Below are 21,707 nucleotides of genomic sequence, written 5' to 3' on the forward strand. Positions count from 1 at the left end.
AAATCAGACTTGTGTATAGTTAAAAGTGAATTTATTCCAAACTCTTAACAAATGCGTTGACATTATTCAGGACACCCAGTTTGTTTGTTTGTTTATTTGTTGCTTAACGTCCAGCCGACTACGCAGAGCCATATCAGGACGAGGAAGGGGGGGGATGAAGGGGGCCACTTGTCAAGCGATTCCTGTTTACAAATGCACTAACCCATTACTTGTGTCCCAGCAGGCTTTAGTAAAACTAAATTAATACCTACTGGAAGATTACCAGTTTCCAGTATGTTAAAATAGGCTTAACCCATCTACTGCTGGACTTACATCAGAACACTAACAGATTAAACTATACATGAATCGCGAGACAAGCGGCAAGAGAAGAGATTTTTGGAAAAAATACAGGTGAATAAGCAAGAAGGCAGAAAAAAGAAAAGAATTCATGAAGAAAAAGAGAGCATGACAGGAAAGAGGAACCAAAAATCTACCTAACAGCAAACTAGAAAGCTCCTGCGGTTCCAAAAACAGGAGGGGCCTTTAATTTCATAACCGCAGTGCCCCACTGCGGGAAGGACACCCAGTGCCATGTTAACATAAGATATGTATTCTTAATAAAGAATGGTTTTGCCAAAAAAAATAAATAAACAAAAAAATATTTTGTTGCAGTCGTCAGTCGTGTTACTCTTTCTTTAATTTTTTTTTGTTAGTTTCAAAGAAATGTTGACAGATGACTATTAGTTAGGTAATATTCCCGGATTCTTTAACAAACTAATTTCTATTTTGGATCTAACGAATTTGAGTTCATAACTAATTATTCTTGCATTGACAGTCTGGTTTATATCGAATTGAACTTATCTCAAATAGGCAGGTTGGTTACAAAATCCGAATGTCCTGATGGAAAGACTGGATTCACATGATGACAGTAGCAGTGATGAACTTGATGAAGATCACTTGGTGATGATGATAATAAGTAGACGAGCTCCTCTTGCTCCTCGCTGGTGGAACACACTGGTGGCGTAGCTTGACGGCTCACCCTTATTCCAACGGATCCTAGACGCTTGAACCCCTGGATCAAAGGTAATACTTGTTATTAACAACGGTATCCTATGATCAAGGTTACTTTTGACTTCTTGCCCCTTCTTCATGTCGGGCGGTTTGCAGACAAACCAAGCATGGTTACTGAATAAAATACTATATGCCGCACTAACTTGCAGCATGTACGTTTATGATTATCCTCATTAAACATTCTAAAACAAAACATCTGCGATATAGATGTGTGTGTATAATAGCTGTTCCTTGATGGACGCTCGATATTATAACGACACCTTACCTTCTTGATGCTCCGTTTGAGTAGGACTAAAGAACACTCCTTACTTGATGGACACTTCATTTACGGAATAGCTTACCTCTTGATGCTCCTTTCCGGACACGACTAGATGAGTCTGTGCGGCTGCGGATTACATCTCATGGCCTTGGGATGGCAGCTCGGATGCCGGCGGCTTTCCAACGGTGGTTACAACAGGATTCTTGTTTCGACTTGCTTTACGGCTCGCGCAAATCTTCTTTCCATTTCTGGCATTGTCCTGTGTCTTGTTTCCCACTTATAGCCTATTCAGAACCCGGCAAATAGAGCGACGGTAATGGCTCTAGTTCTGTTCCATTAGCGGTTCAGTTGCCTTCTCTCCAATGACTGTTTGCATTCCCACAATGCAACTCCATGACGCGTGCAGGTTACGTAAATTCTCATACTAATGACGCAGTAATGACGTCGATTCAACATGTAGATTCTCATACTAGTGACGAAGTAATGACGTCTTTTTTTTTTTTTTTTTTTTTTTTTTTTTTTTGCCAAGCACATCATTGTGGGGCTTTTAATGAATAACATGCATCCGTCCACTCACAATATATTTTCTTTCATCCTTCAACATTTACCACTCAAAAAGTATATAGTATCAAAATTAATGAAAAACTTTTTTCTTACTTGTACCCTTAGACAATTTTCCTTGGTTGCCCCAAGATTGTGTTACTGTTTGCTTAAACCATAGGTTTTTTTTCTGTTGAAATATGTAATAAAAATGCATATCATTATAATTATACACACACAAAAAACACAGTATGACATCCACTATATACATTTTGGTGTAACTTTGGGTCCGTATCTAGAAATGAGAAGAGAAAGAGAACAAAACAAAAGAAATAAGAATAGAAAAATAAGAGAAATAAAAAAGAGGAATAAAAGTCATAATTTTATATTTCTGATCTGCAATTGCTTTTCGAATAAAACAAAAAGAGGCATTGAAGCCTTTGTTTTTTTATAAATGCACATTTTAGCAACCAAAATTATACGGTTCAATTCTTTCAACAGAGTTGCTTGCATTTTTCGATTTTTAACACCAAACATAATTTCGTGCACTGTTAACTCTATTTGTTTATCCAGATGTACCCAAATATAAAATTCTATCTGTTTCCAAAACTCAGTCACCACTGGGCAAAAGAGAAAAAAGTGTTCTATATAATCAACGTTATTACTACAATATGAACAGACATTGTCCTCCACAACTTTCATTTTACATAACATAATGTTTGTGGGATAAATATTGTGAAGTAATTTCCATTGTAATACACGCAACCTTGTTTCTTTAACCGATTCAAAACTATTCAGCCAATCTTTCTTATCAATTTCATAATTAAATTTCCTCCTCCAAAAGCCAATTGCACAAGGTTCAACAACTTTCATACTTACTAGTTCTTTTCTAAACTGTTGTGCGCTATGTAATTTCTTACCACGATATAAGGGGATATCCATCAAATCAATTTCTTTCTTTCCGTGCATCGTCTTGTGCATTACATTCAGAACAACAGCACGAACCATGTTATATTCCAAAATTCTCCGTGGGGATTTTCCTAAAACATCACAAATGAACTGATAGGAAACAAATTCGTTTCTGTATAAAACATCATGTACGCTATTAAGACCCTTTCTCGCCCAATCTTCAAAATACAGTACATTTCCGGCATAAGCAAAACATTGGTTATTCCATAAAAGCGGATTAAATAAATTATCATCAATACATAAGCCTACGTTGTTATCAAGCCAGGTTTTCAAAACAATTTTCCAAAATTTGGATTTGACAAGTTCACTCCCCTTTAGTCTCCGAAAATTAACATTTGAATAAAAACATTCACAATTTGAGCCGTACATTGAAAACACTGACTTTGGAACACATTTCCACTTATCCGTGACTTTGGGGGATGTCAGTCTGACAGCCCATTGTAATAAAAATGATGCCTGCATGTGTTTCAAATCAATCATATTTAAACCACCATTTTCGACATCACTACACAATATTATCCTTTTAACCTTTTCAAATGCCTTTTTATTATTTTCTTTCTTTTTCCACAAAAATCTAAACATCAGTCTATTAACTTCTGCTAATACATTATCAGGGATCACAAATGCCTGCATAAAATAAACAAATTGGGAAATCAAGAACGTTTTTATTACAATAATTTTACCCATGATACTCAAATTTCTTTTCTCCCATGCCGCAATCAAGCGCTTAACAGACGTAATTCGCTCTGTCCAATTTTCCTCAACGTCAGAGGCTGATAAGTCATTACAAAAATAAATTCCCAAAATCTTTAATTTTTTCTTCCAATTGAAATCATAAAAGGTGTCTTGACAATGTTTTTGACTTCCTAGCCACATGGCTTCACATTTCGACAGATTCAGCTTTAATCCGGAAACGTAGTAAAAAGAATCAAAAATCAATAAGGCATGTTTTAAATCCGTTTCGCTTTTCAAAAATAACGTTACATCGTCAGCATACAAAGCAATTTTTAACATATCATCCCAAAACCTATCATTTAAACAATTCAAGTTCGAAATACCGTTAACATTCTTATTCTGCCTAATCTTAATGGCTACTAACTCAATTGCCAAAACAAAGGCTAAAGGCGAGAATGGACATCCCTGACGGATTCCAGACTCCACTGGAAAATACTCAGACAACCAGCCTGCATAATTAACACAACTCTTGGCATCTTTCATCAAAACTTCGACCCAAGTTACAAACTCCGGGCCAAAGCCAAATTTTTTAAAAACATTTATCATAAAGTCTTTTGAAATACAATCAAATGCATGAAACATGTCGATGGTGACCAAAAGACCTGGTTTATCTTGCACATTCATTTGATCTATGACGTCATCAATCAATCTTAACAAAGATGAAACTTGCCTCCCTTTAACATATCCAACCTGATCAGGATTAATCACATTATGTACAACTTTGTTCATGCGTAAAGCCAGACACTTCGCCAGTAATTTATAGTCACTGTTTGTTAGCGAAATTGGACGCCAATTATTTAATTCATCTCTCGGAAGGTTTTTACCTTTATGAATTAACACAATGACAGCATTTCTTTGAGACGCAGACAAACTACCATTATCAAATGCTGCTGAAAAAGAACGTGATATAAATATACTCACTCGAGACCAAAATACTTTAATAAATTCAATTGTAATGCCATCAGAACCTGGGGAAGAACCATTTTTCATTTGTTTTAGTGCGTGCAACAGTTCATTAGCAGTTAGAGAGCCCTCGCAGCTGTTCTTATCTTCGTCGGAAAGAGAAGGAACGCTGCAGCCTTGCAAAAAATCGTCAACATTACCAACACTATCTACTATATCTATTTTCTTTGTATACAAATTCATAAAATACTGTTTTTGCACACTGTGTATTTGTTTTTGATCTGTACACACTCGCCCTTCATCATCTTTCACGCGATCCATAACCTTTGCATTTGCACGTGCTTTTTCCAAACTCAAGAAATATTTTGTGTTTTTCTCCCCTTCCTCGACCCATTTAGCGCGAGCTCTAACCTGAGCGGCTCGTGCCCTTTTTATTTCCATTAACTCGAGTTGCATTTTCACGTGTTCACGCTTTGCTTGGGTATCATTACAGTTAGGATTCTTACTCAAGTAAACGTCTAAATCATTCAGTTTATTACACAAATCTGCAACTTCATTTCTCCTTTGACACTGTTTATTTTTGCTATAATTAATGGTAAACTCTCTAATTTTAACTTTTAACATTTCCCAATCCAGTTGACAATCCAATTCTTCGCTACAAAATCCTTCAATAAAAATATTCATTTCATTAACATAATCAATATCTATAAGTAATGACGTCGTTTCTACATGTCTCCGAGGTCTCGTAGACTCTTACCAATGGCGCAACAAACATATTTCAGTCTCGGCTAAACAAGAGTTGTTTGGAGTTGAGTCGTAACATAACCCCGGGGGGTGGACAAGCGAAATCTTATTTCGTTTCTGTTTATACGACTCAATATACAATACAATACAATACAATATACAATATGCATATACAATTGTTTTCACTTTTTGGAGTAGATCCGCATGAGCCTGTCGCGGCCAGTTTGGCCTCACTACTCCAACGGTGTGGACAAATTTTCCTTCTGGACTCTGAACTCAGTTGATGCGACTCAAATAGTCAGCACCCAGGTTGTCCTTTCCTGGGATGTAATTGATTGTGAAGGAGTATGGTTGCAATTGTAGCGACCATCGTAACAGACGGGGGTTTGTTGGATTCCTCTGTAGACACTTCAAGGGTTGGTGGTCTATCTCCAACACAAAGTGTCGTCCGTACAGGTATCGTTCAAACTTTTGTACTCCCCAGACTGTTGCTAGACATTCCTTTTCCACAGTCGCGTATCGGGACTCAGCCCCGAGTAGCTTCTTCGACTGGTACGCTACGGGGTGTAGCTTCTCTCCATGTAGTTGCATCAGTACCGCACCGATTCCTCCAGTATGACAAAAACAATACACTTTTCACTTTCTGAAGAAAAATATATACCTTAAGGTAGTTCACTGGACCCGTTAATATATAATTTGGTTTCTCCCAAAAGTTGGTTATTTTTTAAGTTCGATCTGTCTGCTATGCATTCAGCATAAAAAAAATAGAGGGTAGTGGGTTCGTTTCGGAGCTATGAGTCTCGGAAGACAGTGCCCGTTTTGAATTTTGGACCGAAAAATCGAAAAATGGGTATGTTTTGAAAACGGCCAATTACACAAACATCTGCATAGGAATAGTCATTTAAAAAATATCACCCAAAGCAGCAATGGACAGGTAACGAAGTGCACTGGTAAACGAAAATGTTGCGCATACTCAAACTTTGTGACGTCACGTCTTTTGCCAGAGTTTATTTTAAATTTGTTCCTCATGTTGAGGTATTTTATTGCTGGTAGCCTGGAAATAAATTACGATTTGATGAGATGGGTTGTAAACGCAAGAGCGATCAAAACGGCATTAAAAAAAACGACAGGTTGGTAGTGTTTTTAGGGGGGGGGGGGGGGGGGGGTTCACTCCCTTGATTAACCCCACCCTTTGCACTATTACTGTCCAGTGTGCCTCAGAAAAATATGTGTCACGATAATGTAAAGGGCTGTTGTCCGATCATTTGTCTCAGATATATGAGCCAACTAAATTATGTTTTTAAAAACCACTGTTACATATGACCTCTGTTGAAAGTCAAAGGTCACCGCAACTTTGAAAGGCCACAAGTCCGATTCAAATGTAATAAAAACGCCAATCAAAAGGTGGAGGTCACTTGTTTGATACAAGTGTAATAATAAAAATTAATAATCAAGGCTTGGTTTATAATTTTGCTTAATAGTGCGTACTGTTATTTGTTACGGTTTGAAGGCTGGGACTTTTTGAGGGTGGAATTAAAGCAATTTTTAGCCTTATGGGCCCCTTATGCCTCGAAGGACTTCAATTATTGTATTATCTGCTGCCAGCGTACAGTAGAAAGAGGGCTGCATACACAAGACACTTGTTCTTAATACTACTGGCTGTTATTCTAGTTCAAACACCGGTTTTAACATGTGGTATTCTGATGCAATCACGCTGTGAGCATCACGGGTTGGGAGACACTCGCTTACCTGCTACCGGACCTTCAATGTTAGCTTTGGTGATTAGTACGATGTCATTGGCAAAGAGAACGGCTTTGTACCGATTTCATTAGATGCCCACGTGTTTTTGACCTCGTGGTTGGGAGGCGTGTCGCATTGTTTTTATTTCTGGCGGTGTCGTCATTTTCTGACGTCATTCATTTACGCCTCTTCCGGTTTGTTGCTATAGGCGCGCGTGGTTGGCAACAAGGGACACACCCACTCTAGTCCACGAGGTAACAAAAAAACAAAACAAACAACAACAACAACAACAACAACAACAACAAAAAGACTAAATAATGTGGTTAGTTGTTACGGTGTGTGTGTGTTTGTTTCTGCATTCAGCTCTACTACAGACTAAGTTTAGTCACAAAATGTTATTTTTGTTATTGTTTTAGTTTTTTGTGCGCGTGCGGTATTTTTTTTCCTGCCGGCGCAGTACATGTGGTATTATGTAGACAACCATACACGTTTCGAGCCTGAATAAGGAACTGAAGACAGAAAGGAGTATCACAGGAATAGGGCTAATCATTGAAAGAGCATGCCGCTTCACAGATTCATACCAAAGTTACATGAGACATAAATTGGGGAAAATGCATAGTATTCAAAGGATACACTCAAAGAAGTTCGAACAAGTCCAAAAATTCATTAACAGCATCAATGATGTGCATAATGACACAACACAAGTAAATCGATGTTCGTGAAACATCAAGAAAGTCATTATATTATACGGCTCTATACCAATGAAACAGATGAGTCAATTTCAGTCGCATCTTTCCGTAAACTGATATAACGTAAAACAATAAAAGTTACACACACACACACGCGCAAAGTAAATTGATGGTGATGTTGGCTGAAGTGCATTCAGCAAGTGGGGTGGGGGAGCAATTCCAGGTTCAAAACACACATTCAGGAAACGCAATAACTTAGCAACATCAAACAACAATTCATCGAGGCTTCGATTGTACCAAATTGCGGAAAGTCAATAGCGAATTGTAGCCTACTTGCACAATGATCATAATCTGTCATTTCAGATATTTAGCTCGAAAGCGATTAACAGGCAATGACATCTCGAACTGCTGCGACCAGACTCTGTAGATATAGTTGGAGTTCGAATTCTCTCATCTGATGATCGTAGATGTGTGTGCCAGCGTTGGCCGTTGCTCGTCGACAACTGTAGGCCTACAATGGGACCAAAGCCTGTCTGCATGTCTTCTTTCGGGTACCAGTGGGAGATGGGCCTCGTTCTGCAGTCAAAGCGCATCACCATGCTGTCGGTCTCCACCACTGTTACAAGCCTTGGAATCTAACTTCGTATTTGTGTCTAGGGTATTATGGGGTTAGATCGTTTCCAAGCTTTTTCCCTGGTTTTCTTTTTATGAATATGTGAACTTTACGCTATAAACATTAGTATGTATGTAGGATGATGTGAAATAAATAAAGGTGTACAAATGTGATAACGTTGGAGTTCCTTTTAAAACAAATTTAATTTGGAATAGACAAATGAATGAAAGGTATCAATGAAAAGAAGTTTACTTCCCAGCGATTGGTAAGATGTCCAAGGTCTGACCCAGTTCCAATGGTTCACACGTGCTTCCTCACTATGTACTGAATTGTCTTTGGCTATGCACAGTTCTTATCGTCGACTCCTGATAGCAAGACAGCAAAGTCTTGTTCCGCACACACAGTCTTGATCATCAGATTACGATAAGGGTCGTCATCAATTCCTTGGTACTTCGTAGGGAAAAGTACTTCTTGATATGAGATCCACAACTCGTTACGAGGATGAATTGGATTCGCACGAGTATCTCTATGTTTTGAACATGAGGTAGAATTTATCTTGAGTGAATGTATTGCATATGTTCGTGAGTTGTTTGCTCTCCTCCACTTGTCAAACGTTAAGGTTCTTGTGATGAGCCTGCTGTCCTGTCAGATGATGCTTCACCCGTTAGCTTCGTGATGTTAGCTTGACTTCATGCCGAACTGGTCGACGTCAGGGCGTCAGGAGACAAGAGCTGGTCGACGTTATGGACAACGTCAAGGGACAAGAGTCAAAAGTCAAGACCTGTGACCAAAGGAAACATATGTTAATATCGGCACATAAAAATCCGAAAGCGGACACACTACTCACCGTAGAATTTATAGCCAAAGATGGAAATCCAACGGTCATCTTCTGAAACACACCTTCAAATAACACATAATCCCACGGAAATTGTGCTGCTTGCAGAACTCTGTAAAGAAAAGATTGTTTCCCACTGGTTCACAATAATCTGGTGTTCCTTACCTCAAAATAGGTCTGTGATATTGAACATTTTCCACGAGCAAAACAGACCACGTCTCTCCATTTTGAAAGAATAATTTGACGGGTACATTGATGTCTTCATACACACCGATAAACAAGATCGCATGCACATAGAATATAAACAATCAAGAAAAATGTTTTAACAAGAAAACAGCCTTGAACACATTGATTTTTATTATTCTCACATCATTTTCCGCAGTTATGAATTTACAAAAGATTCATAGTTAAACTTTCAATGCACACAAAAGGATTGTATGAATTCGCAGTGATGAGGTCCAAAGTCGTCAAAGAGAACTTTTCTTTCCAAAGCGTGACGTCATATCCAAAGCGCGACGTCATTTTTATTCTTTTACGAATACTCTCGGTCACCCATGTTACTTGTTTGGCTGAATTAGCGCAACAACCACCAACGCCGTTACTCAATCACTTCTCCTGTCCACCATTTTTACTAATACGGTTTTTGTTCAAGTCAAGCAAGCTGTCCTTCAAATTTCGAAGGTGGTAAAAGTTTTCATCTTCGTGACCTCAGTCTAAAAGCAATAATGACTGGATCACGATCGTCGACGTGGCTTTCCCAAGGGTTGTCACTTGTCACAAGGGTTTTCCTCAGATATGTCACATACACATTACGCTGCAACGTGATGATACGTCTGTGACGTCACATGGTTCATAATACGCATCTGTTCGTTTGTACAAGTGGGCGCAAAGTCCTTAAACGACGGAGGTGAGAGAAACGGTCTGGTGCAGTCTTTCTACTGCGAATTTTCGTTGAAGAAAGTGCAAATTTTGACGATGTTTTTTTTGGTTGCCGTTACTCTTGGTTTGCCGTGCAGTTTCTCACGCAAAACCTCAGCAACCGCATCGTCGCCACCGCGAATTTTTGCGAGCTGCAAATGGGCTGCTGATAGGCCGCTTTCGGCCGCTTTTCTGGCCAGTGCTTTGCTCAGGGCTTAGGAGCGGTGCAGATAGGGCGCTGTTCATCAAGTGGGCCGCGGAGAGGATGACTGTTTCGTTGCTGCTCAGGCCAACCTCAATCGCTGGAACCGCCAAAATTCTTTGCAGGCTTCTGGCGTCCTCGAGCGCGTCGTGTGCGGGATAAGGGACTTCCTCGACGTACGCAGTGTACAGGTCGCTTTGTTTGTACGACGCTCGGCCAGGGAACACCCGCCTGCAGACTGCCAGGCTGTCGACGAATCCCGAAATGGACTTTTGGCACTCTTCTTGAAGTCCAGTGGCCAGGACCGCTGTCTGTAATAATAAAAATCATCATCATCATCATCATCATCATCATCATCATCATCATACCGGAACTTTGAGCATCATCATCATCATCATCATCATCAAGCATTCACAACCTTTCATCAAAGAATAACAAACAACAAAAATTCTGGTACACAGTGTTTCGGTCATGCTTTCAATTACTGGGCACTATACGTAAGCCTACCTGTAGAACATTGCAGTCAAATCTGTGGCAGTTGTGGCCAATCAGGACTGCATCTGTCCCGCAGAAGAGGAAGAAGTCCAGCAGGGCTTGCTTGATGGTGAGTGTGAGTACCGGGACACCCCTCACAAACAGCTGCCCCTCGCGCATGCCCATTCCGGTGGTTGCTGCGGCGCCGGGAGTGATGTCTTTCATGGGCAGGACGTAGGCACTGAATTCCTGTTCCCCTCGCGCTGCCGCAACTTGCGTAATGTGCGCATCTCGACCTGGATGACACATACAATAACAGTGTAAGTGCGGCTTCTTTGGTAATTCTGACTATAGCATAGGGACAACGCGAACACAGATGGGGTTTTTTTGTCTTGTTTTATTTCCTTCTTTCGTTGATCTGCGTCCGGTGAAAACTGCACAAAAAAGGAAACGTAAACAGAGAGCAAACAATAAAACAAACGAGAACAATGGAGCAAGAAGGAGAGAAAACCAGAAAGCGAAGCAGAAATGAGAAAGACAGAAACACTGAACAGAGAAAGAAGGAGACAGAATTAGAGAACAACAGACAGTGAACACCAGAGGATACAGAGACAAAAAAAGGTGCTAAGGAAAGATAAAGAGCAAAGGTACATGCACATCTTTATAAAGAAACAGACAGGAAATCAACACTAAAGTAAACGCGTACATACCCTATTTGGCGTCGGAAAAAACACACAAAAAAGCCGCTGAGGTCGAAACGAATATGACGACTAAAAACGTGACGTTTTATAATGACGTAAAAACTGGACTGACGACACGCTGACTTTGTACCACAATCACGCAAAAGGAAATGATATTCACGCGAACATACACAATGAAATGAAAGTACGGTAATGAAATAACTGGGGACAGAACAAAGAACAAACAAGGGTGGAAACTATAGGGGCTCACAAGTTAAGTCACTAAAGGGAAGGACAGAGCTCTTACAGTCTATCTCTCTGTGCACTGAGAGAACAACCAGGCTTAATTAAGGAAGTTAAGGGAAGTAGGGAATCAGCAGGTAAAGGGACAAGAACTGGTTAAAGGTGACTACTTGACAAACGATTTAACAGCACAAACGGCGGTTTACGGACTATATATTACGACACACAGAAACAAAAAGAATCGTAAATAAAGTGAAAGAAAACCAGCCCACACACAGGGGCAAGAACACCCCCGGCCTTGACACATCAGAGTCAACCAAAAAAGGGGTTAACAGGGTTAACTCAAAAACGCCAGAACGAAACTTAAAATCAGTTCAAATACTACGCCAAATTTGTTTCAGCGCGACCAAAAAATCCTCACAATCTTTACGTTCAAAACCAATTACATCATAACTATGATGCTTGGTTACCTTACGATACTTCAAACACCACGCCAAATTTGTTTTAGCGCGACCCAAAATTCCTCACAATATTTACGTTCAAAACCAATTACATCATAACTATGATGCTTGGTTACCTTACGATACATCAAATACCACGCCAAATTTGTTTTAGCGCGACCCAAAATTCCTCACAATATTTACGTTCAAAACCAATTACATCATAACTATATGATGCTTGGTTACCTTACGATACAATTGACTGGTCAACTTCGTCTAATAGTTGCTACAGACCTTCACCTCATTAGAATATTCATATGATTTAGGAAACGATCAATATTTAGACCCTGGTAATGACTCAAAAGGCAGACTCAAAATACTGTTATAACTGTAAATGTAATTATGAAACACGTGAATCAAACCCGAAGAAAAAGGATACTCAGTCTCAAAGCACTTCTTAGGCTTCATTTTGTCTCTTTACAGTTGACAGTGTTCAGCAATCAACGAAGTGTCACTTGTCGCATACAGACAACGGTATCAGTTTGTGAATAGGCCTGTCGAGCGATGTATGGTGGACAACCAGGTTTCCCTTGCGGTCCTTGCTAGTCACACCCAGCTGGATTTGGACCGAGCGAACCAGCCCGTCATGACCTGGATAGACCTTCTTCACTCTGGCGAGCTTCCAGGAGCCGCGTGGGGTCCCTTCGTCCATCAGCAGAACGACGTCGTCTTCCTTCGGGACATCCTTCTGGTGGAACCACTTACGGCGCCTCTGCAGAGACGCAATGTACTCTCCTCTCCAACGAGCCCAAAACTGTTCAGCGAGGTACTGCACACGACGCCATCGTTTTCTGGAGTACAGATCCTGTCTCTTGAACTCGCCAGGAGGGGGAAACACGGGCTCGGGTTTGAGTGTCAGAAGGTGATTGGGGGTCAAAGGGTCGAGGGAGGTGGGATCTTCCAGATCCTGTGTACACAAGGGCCGGTTGTTGATGATGGCGGCGACCTCGTGTAGAAGAGTGGCGAGCGTCACAGTCGACAGCTTTTCAGAGTGTTCACACAGCAAGCCCGCGAGGACTTGACGGACAGTACGAATGAGCCTCTCCCACACTCCACCGAAATGACTGGCGGATGGAGGGTTGAAGGCGAACACGCATCCCCTCTGTAGCATGGCCTCGTCAACTTTCATCTTGTCCATCTCCTTGAAGGCTTGGCGTAGCTCTCTGTCAGCACCAATGAAATTGGTGCCCCTGTCACAGCGTATCAGCTTCACATTACCGCGTATGGCAATGAATCTTCGGAGCCCACAGATGAAGGCGTCAGTGGAGAGGTCTTCCAGTGTCTCTAAGTGGACGGCTCTGGAGGCGAGGCATGTCAATATAAGGCCGTATCTCTTCACATTCCTTCTTCCGTCCTTGACTTCGAAAGGGCCGAAACAGTCAAGACCAGTGTTTGTGAAGGGCGGGGCGGCTTCGACTCTGTCACTGGGAAGATTGGCCATTTTCTGAGAGCTTGGTCTTCCTCTTATTCGGGCGCAGTGAATGCACCGATGTATGATTGACGAAACGACCTTTCTGGCGCCACATATCCAGATACCACTGGACAAAAGAGAGCTAATAGTGGTTGTTCTTCCCATATGTGCAACCTTGGTGTGATGGTGTCTAGCCAGCAGCAGTGAAATGTGACTGTCCTTGGGGAGGATGATGGGGTGCTTTACTTCGTACGTGTCTGAAGAGTGATCGATTCGTCCACCCACTCTCAAAACACCCTTGTGATCCGTAAAGGCGTCAAGCCGACGCAGCTCCGGATGAGTCATTCTTTGACCTGAGGGGTAGTGCTGCTCTTGGATGCTGATGACGATTTGCTGGAAGGCCAAATCTTGTGACGTTAACGACAAGGGCGTGGCAGCTGCTCTTGTCATTCTTCTTTGTCGAGCTCGTTTGGCCCATGACAACAGACGTGTGACAACCCGGACCAGTCTGTTCAGTGATGAAAATCTCCTGACGATTTCTTCGCAGTCGTTGTGTTTCTCAACCTTGACCTTTGTTTGGTACGCTTTGACTTCAGTGTCATCATCAGCGACTGTAACGTCTGGCACCTCATATGCCACTGGTTCACGCTTGAGAAATTCAGGTCCTGAATGCCAGTTCGAGTTCTTCAATTCAGCCACGCTCAAGCCTCTGGAAGCGTGATCAGCAGGGTTTTCCTTCGATGCCACATGATGCCATTGTTGGGGCTTGCTGAACTCCAGGATTTGCTGGATGCGATTGGCCACAAACGTGTGGAATCTCTTGCTTTCATTGTACAGGTAGCCAAGTACGACTCTCGAATCAGACCAAAAGTGATGTAGAGCGTGGAGATGTGCAAACTCCCTTTGCAGAAAGCGAGCGATCTTCACTGAGAGGACAGCAGCCTGAAGTTCAAGACGTGGCACAGTGACAGAACGGACGGGAGCCACCTTAGATTTGGCCATGACGACGGCGCAGTGAGGTCTTCCTTGTTTGTCAACAATCCTGAGGTAGGAGCACTCTCCATAACCGACAGTGGAGGCATCTGCAAAGTGGTGAAACTCTACCAGGCGCCATGGCAAGACTGACTCAGGGAAGTAGTAGCGTGGGATGGATATCGTTGAAAGGGCAGTGACGTCTCGTAGCCACTCACTCCACTTTACTGCCAGCTCGACAGGAAGTGCTTGGTCCCAATTAAGACCACTCTTGCAGGCCTCTTGCAGAATCATTCTTCCCCTGAGCACCACGGGTGAGATCAGTCCGAGGGGATCGAATATGGAGGCGACCGTAGAAAGTACGCCCCTCTTTGTCGATGGTTGGTTGTTTGGTTTGTTGAGAAAGTTCAAAGAGTCTGTCGCAAGAGTCCATCTCACTCCCAGAGCTCTTTCCGCTGAGCCTTCTGTTTTCAGGTCCTTGCTCACCTGAACAGTTTGAACAACTTCTGAAGGGGGGAAACTCGTCAGCACCTTGGGTTCGTTTGAGGCTATTTTGTGCAGCCTCAGACTTCCTTCCTTGCAGATTTGACGTGCGCCTTCAAGGACATCAACGGCATCTGAAACGTTGTCGTTTGAGTGGAGGCCGTCATCAACGTAGAAGTCTCTCTGGATGAACTCTGCAGCCTGTGGGTTGAGATGGGAGTTGTCCTGAGCCAGCCGCCTCAGGGCAAAATTTGCGCAGCCTGGTGACGATGCCGCTCCAAACAGGTGGACTCTCATCCTGTAATCCTTTGGCTCCTGGTTTAGGTCGTTGTCAGGCCACCACAAGAATCGTAGGTAGTCTCGGTGTCTTGGAGTAACATGGAACTGGTGAAACATGCGTTCAACGTCGCATGTCACTGCCACGGGTTTCAGTCTGAACCGGCAGAGAACTCCGATGAGTGAATTCAACAAGTCAGGGCCTGTCAGAAGGTGGTCGTTGATATTTGTTCCTTGACATTGAGCGGCGCAGTCAAACACCACCCTCACTTTGCCTGGTTTGTTAGGGTTGTAAACCCCATGGTGCGGAATGTACCAGCAGGAGTCTGTCTGTAGCTCGTCGTTGGGGATAATCTCAGCATCGCCCTGCTTGACCATATCTTGAACAAAGTTTTTGTACAAAAGAAAGTGATGGTCATCTTTCTGAAACCTTCGTTTAAGGTTCATGAGTCGGCGTAGCGCGACATGGCGGTTGTTTGGCAGTTTTGGGTCGTCTTGCTTGAAAGGGAGAGGCAGCTCATAATGTCCCTCATCATTGACCTTGGTGTTCTCAGTCAGGATCTTTATGAATCGATGGTCTTCTTGTGATAACGGCTGTTCGTTAGGGCAGGCAAAGTCTTGTTCCATCATCTTGATCAGTTGTTCATTTGTGGCTTCCTTTGTGCGAAACCCGATCGACCCATTGTGCAGTGAGCTTCCTGCTGTCTTTTCCTGTTTGATGCGAAACACTTGAGCGGCATGGTCAGGTTCCTTGTTGTAGTTGGCGGGCATCTGCCCAAGTATGCCCCATCCAAGTCGCGTTCTCTGGGCGTATGGCAAACCTGGGTCACCGTACTCAATCTGTAGGGGGCGCAGCGCTTCTGAAACGTTCACTCCCAACAAGAGACCTATGGGAACGTCAAGGAAGGGCGGGAACTGCTCACTCAGATGGCTCAGATGAGGAATGTTTTTCACGACTTCACAAGTGGGAACGTGTCTTTTGTCCACACAGAGTTCTTCTTGAGAGTATGCTGTCGGGACGTCAATGAAGTCTTGGGCGTTGTATGCTCTTACTCTCAGGTCTGAAAGGGCGTGACACCGTACGGTTTCTTTGGACGTCGTGAGTGTCGAGAGGGTGAGGACAGCATCTCGTTTATCAAGGTCAAGCCTTTCAGCTACTGTGTCAAGGACAAAGGACGTGTCGCTCATGGTGTCTAGCATGGCGTATACTAGTTCTTCCTTCTCGGGATGGGACCTTGCGGAGACGTAGACAGGAATGTACAGGGAGTAGAATCTTCCTGCGACGTGTTGCTCGTCAGAATTTTCAGTTTTCAGGCACCTCGGTGCATCGACATCTGTCTCCACCCGTTCTTGACCTACAGTGCAATACGCACTTGCTCTCTGGGCTTGTTCCGCATGGTTGTTCTCTTTAGAATTAGGGTTATAATCAGGGTCGTGCATCCCGGTGACATGTTTTCCTTTGCATTTTTGGCAAGTAACGGTCAACTTGCAGTCTCGTGCACGGTGGGTGGAACGGAGACACCTGAAGCACAGGCGCTCCTTCATTGCAGTCTCCTTTCTTTCCCTGTAGGGGATTGATGCGAATTTCTGGCACTGAGATAGGAAGTGCATCTCCTTGCAGAATAGGCAAGTCGGCTTTCTAAATTGACCTTGACTTGCAGAGTCGTTCGAGTTTGACTTCTCTTCAGCAGCAGCTGCCTCGCATTGACCTTCTTCTTGGGAGTGTAGGTTGGTGCTGAAACTGCCGACCGATCTGCCTGCTTTGTCCGCTGCCGGGTCCTGCACCACTGGCTTCTTAGGCCCCAGCAAGGGCACGTGCTTGAGGGCGCTACTTTCAAAGTGAAGAAAGTCGACGAAGTATTGGAAACTAGGGTACAAGCGGGTTTCTCTCTTCATGGCTTCCACTTTCCGTGACCAGGTGTGCATGAGCGGACGAGGCATCTTCTGAACCAGCCTGTTGATGTACGACGGGTCATCAAGAATGCTCAGACCTCGAATCTTCTTGGACATCGCTTGACATTGACGCAAGTAGTCGGTGAAGCTGGTCAGTGCGGTACAGTCATTTGACTTTATCTCTGGCCAGCTCTCCAGCTTCTCCTTGAGGGACTCCGAGATCGTATAATCTTCACCGAAGCGGTCCTTCAAGATGTCCAAGGCTCTCGTGTATGATGTTTCGCTGAGTTCGTAATACAGGTCACCCACAGCCTCCTTCGCCGGGCCTTCTACGTGGTCTCTCAGGATTAGCATCTTGTCTTCAGGCCTCACGGCGTCGCTGCGGACTAGGTGTTGAAATGCCGCAATCCAGGCTGGGTAAGCCAGCGGATCTCCCTTGAAAACAGTAGGCCGTGGAATAGGAAGTCTCGATATTGTGAGAGCCTCCGCTAGAGACTTCACCAGAGTTTGCGACTCTGCCGAATGCGGGTCGGAGCTAGGGTTTGCGTTTGCGGGCACGAAGGGAAGAGCTTGGTTGGACAGACGCTGGTCATAAGAGTAGTCCTGGTTCCAGTGAGGAGGCGCACCATAATACGTCGTGCCGTTGTAATGCTGTGGGTTTTCCTTCCTTGCAGGAAATGGGTTTTGCTGAGATGTAAGCATGGTCTCTTTACGTGTGTCTTGAGGCTTGCTGTTTTGCCTGATGCCTTGGAACTTGTCACCCTGGGGGTGCGAGTCAGACGTAGCATTAAAAGATCTATCAGCCGCGACTACGTCAGCTCCTGGCACCAGACCTCCACCAGTGCGACCAAGGTACAGGTCATGCACTCGATTCAGCGCTGGAAGCTCGGACAGTGAAGAGTGATTTTCATCCTTATACTCTTCATCAAGGACAGCGGCAGCAGCTTGAATAGCTTCCAATTCCACATTCATCATGACTTGCTCATTTTCTGTCTTAAGTCTCGACAGCCGGTCTTTCATCTCGTTCAGTTTTCTCGTTTTCTCTGCTTCCTGTACTTTCCTTTGAACCTCCTCTTGGGCTTCCTGTACTTTCCTTTGAGCCTCCTCTTGGGCTTCCTGTACTTTCCTTTGAGCCTCCTCTTGGGCTTCCTGTACTTTCCTTTGAGCCTCCTCTTGGGCTTCCTGTACTTTCCTTTGAGCATCCTCTTCCTCTATTCTTCGCTGCATTTCTAATACAGCTCTTTGTCTCTGCTCCAACTCGGTCCTAGCTTGCTGACGCACTCTCATGGCAGCAAGGTCTGACTTCAAAATTAGCCTTTTCGAGCCTGTAGATGAAGTCGACTTCAAGCTGTGTACACTCAGTGCTCTGCGCTGAGTAAAATCCTGGACCTCGCCTCCTGACCTATCGGAAGGTGAGATCAGAGACATGAGTTGATCACCAATAGTATTGCAGCGCTCGACAAGAGTTTCATGTGATGACTGGTATTCTGAGTCCAACTGAAACTCCCTCAAGGCTCGGATTTTCTCTATCAGGGCTTGATGACGATCTCTGAGTTCTGTGAGAAGTTCATCTGCTCTACCAGGAGAGACGCTTCGATCGAGTTCCTCCATGGCGAGGTTGACGAAAACGCTGAGATCGTTAGCCGTCTTGATGTAGGAACTCTTTCTGGACAGTCCATATTCTAGTACGTTCTGAGGGTTAGGCTTCACTGAGCGCTGGGGACGTTCTGTCAAGACGTAGGGAACTTGTTTGGAGGCTTCTTCTCCATAGTGAGCCTCGGCGCCAGTGGGGTTGACGTGAGAAGGATAACTCTCTTGACCCTCAGTCTCAATGTCAGCAGGCTCCTTTTCCTTGGCGTCTTGATCACCATGACTGCTGGAAGCGGATTTATGGTCGTCAAAGTCCACGATCTCGATACCAGATAAAGACATCTTCTTGGCTAGAAATTCTTCTTCTTCAGATTAAGTCGGAGACTTGCTGTATTAATACGATAGACGATCTTGGTGATGATGTCCCCCGACGATAGGTTTTCACTGTAAGTGCGGCTTCTTTGGTAATTCTGACTATAGTATAGGGACAACGCGAACACAGATGGTTTTTTTTGTCTTGTTTTATTTCCTTCTTTCGTTGATCTGCGTCCGGTGAAAACTGCACAAAAAAGGGAACGTAAACAGAGAGCAAACAATAAAACAAACGAGAACAATGGAGCAAGAAGGAGAGAAAACCAGAAAGCGAAGCAGAAATGAGAAAGACAGAAACACTGAACAGAGAAAGAAGGAGACAGAATTAGAGAACAACAGACAGTGAACACCAGAGGATACAGAGACAAAAAAAGGTGCTAAGGAAAGATAAAGAGCAAAGGTACATGCACATCTTTATAAAGAAACAGACAGGAAATCAACACTAAAGTAAACGCGTACATACCCTATTTGGCGTCGGAAAAAACACACAAAAAAGCCGCTGAGGTCGAAACGAATATGACGACTAAAAACGTGACGTTTTATAATGACGTAAAAACTGGACTGACGACACGCTGACTTTGTACCACAATCACGCAAAAGGAAATGATATTCACGCGAACATACACAATGAAATGAAAGTACGGTAATGAAATAACTGGGGACAGAACAAAGAACAAACAAGGGTGGAAACTATAGGGGCTCACAAGTTAAGTCACTAAAGGGAAGGAAAGAGCTCTTACAGTCTATCTCTCTGTGCACTGAGAGAACAACCAGGCTTAATTGAGGAAGTTAAGGGAAGTAGGGAATCAGCAGGTAAAGGGACAAGAACTGGTTAAAGGTGACTACTTGACAAACGATTTAACAGCACAAACGGCGGTTTACGGACTATATATTACGACACACAGAAACAAAAAGAATCGTAAATAAAGTGAAAGAAAACCAGCCCACACACAGGGGCAAGAACAAACAGTAAATAAATAATAGGCCTACTCATCAATGGATTATATCATAATAGTATTGCGCATACACAATGGAGAAGATGCTGCTGTCGCTGTCGTCACAACATATCGACATCACGAACATTCGATCACTTTCTTACCTAGGCCGGTGGTCTCTAGGTCGAAGACCACTCTGACGTCGGCCTTCAGCATTTCTCTTGGAGCAGACACCGTTTTGGTGGTGGTATGGCGGAGATATCAAGCACATCTAAAAAGATAAAATCCCAAAAAACAACACACAAACACACACACACACACACACACACACACACACACACACACACACACACACACATCACAGAGAAAAAAAATTCATTTTTTGTTAGTTGCAAAATGTTATAATTATTATTTACAAATGAGATAAGTGTTCATCCCAATACTAGTCTTTCAATCACAAATTGTGAATTTGAGTAATAATTTTCACAAGCTTACTAACCTTTTTCGAAGGCCATCGACGAGGCGTACGTCTCACCTTCGCGAATCTCACACGCAGCGGCTCCGGTCTTTCGTTCCTACTTCAACGTCAGACGTCTGCGCTTGCATGCACGTGTCTTCTTCTTCGCTCTACGCTTAGCTGCCTTCACGTCGAGCAGCTGTGCCCTGTCTCGAAGCCGACGTGCTGGTGGCAGCCCCAGTCTTTCACAGACCTTTTCACACAAACACACACACGCACGCGCGCACTTTGCATAAGCTTTAGCAAAAGGCTAAAGATAAACAGGATACTCAAGGAGCGGCAAACGTCGCACTAATCAAGGCCCAGCCGGGATTCGAACCCGGGTCGCTGTATCCCCAGGGAACCGTGATATTCACAGTGCCAACCGGCCTTCCCAGCTGGCTGAAATAGTACCTCTCCATAAACCAATCCTCACCTTCCCCACACTCCTTTATACCCCCAGCATACAGGGTCCCGACTGCACTACGACTGTGCTACGACCTAATGCTGGCCTTTTAGTGCCTCCAGCGCGTTCACCATGCCGTCCGTGTCACCCTGATTTTGGCGGGTCAAGTAGGCAAACTGCGTTTGCAGGTACTGGATCACTTTCTCACTGAGTTGTTTGTGGTTTGGTTTCATGGTGTAGAGCTCTTTACCGAAATTTTTCACCACGTGGTTTCGATCTTCCACTTTCTCGAGAGTGCTGGTGACCTCAGCTCGAATCTTAGCAAACGCGGACGAGTCGCCGTCTGACACAAACTGTGAGAGGACTGCGTCTGGTCTTGCCGAAATTTGTTTCGCTATTTCCAGCGCAAGATCTGGCTCCATAGCTTTTGCCGAGCCATTGAAATTCCGAAAGCACGGGTGGGGTGGGGGTCTTTTCCCCTTTCTTTTCGCACTGTCACAAATCCGACACGTCTTGGACCTAACCCCATAGCCGATCACCTTCTTGGACCGTAAGCCTATACCCGTGGAGTGACCCGCAAATAGGGTAAATTGGAACAACACACGAAAAAACAACTTTGTTTTTGTCAGTCGGTCGTCAGGCGGTTAATTGTAACTTGTTTTTTTTTTATGTATTCATCAAAGCCTTTGTATGTATTTATGATAATACCCGCAGAGGTACCAGGATTCGCCCGGAGTATATAGGCCTACAGTGGAACTGGTTCGGTCTCTAGGGGTGGT

General features: G+C 43.7%; 1 protein-coding gene and 1 pseudogene across 1 annotated transcript; both read right to left on the bottom strand.

Moving 5' to 3' along the window:
• Positions 1-8,950: 8,950 nt before the first annotated feature.
• On the bottom strand, positions 8,951-21,350 carry LOC138970225 (uncharacterized; annotated as a pseudogene).
• On the bottom strand, positions 12,546-19,174 carry LOC138971999 (uncharacterized). Its single transcript, XM_070344842.1, has one exon. The coding sequence runs from the start codon at positions 19,059-19,061 to the stop codon at positions 12,546-12,548; it is 6,516 nt and encodes a 2,171-aa protein (XP_070200943.1). The 5' UTR covers positions 19,062-19,174.
• Positions 21,351-21,707: the final 357 nt, after the last annotated feature.

This window comes from Littorina saxatilis, linkage group LG7 (genome assembly GCF_037325665.1).
Source record: "Littorina saxatilis isolate snail1 linkage group LG7, US_GU_Lsax_2.0, whole genome shotgun sequence".
In the NCBI taxonomy this organism is placed as follows: domain Eukaryota; kingdom Metazoa; phylum Mollusca; class Gastropoda; order Littorinimorpha; family Littorinidae; genus Littorina; species Littorina saxatilis.

Coding starts and splice junctions, on each gene's coding strand:
- LOC138971999 (XM_070344842.1), bottom strand. CDS start 19,061: ATGTCTTTATCTGGTATCGAGATCGTGGACTTTGACGACCATAAATCC.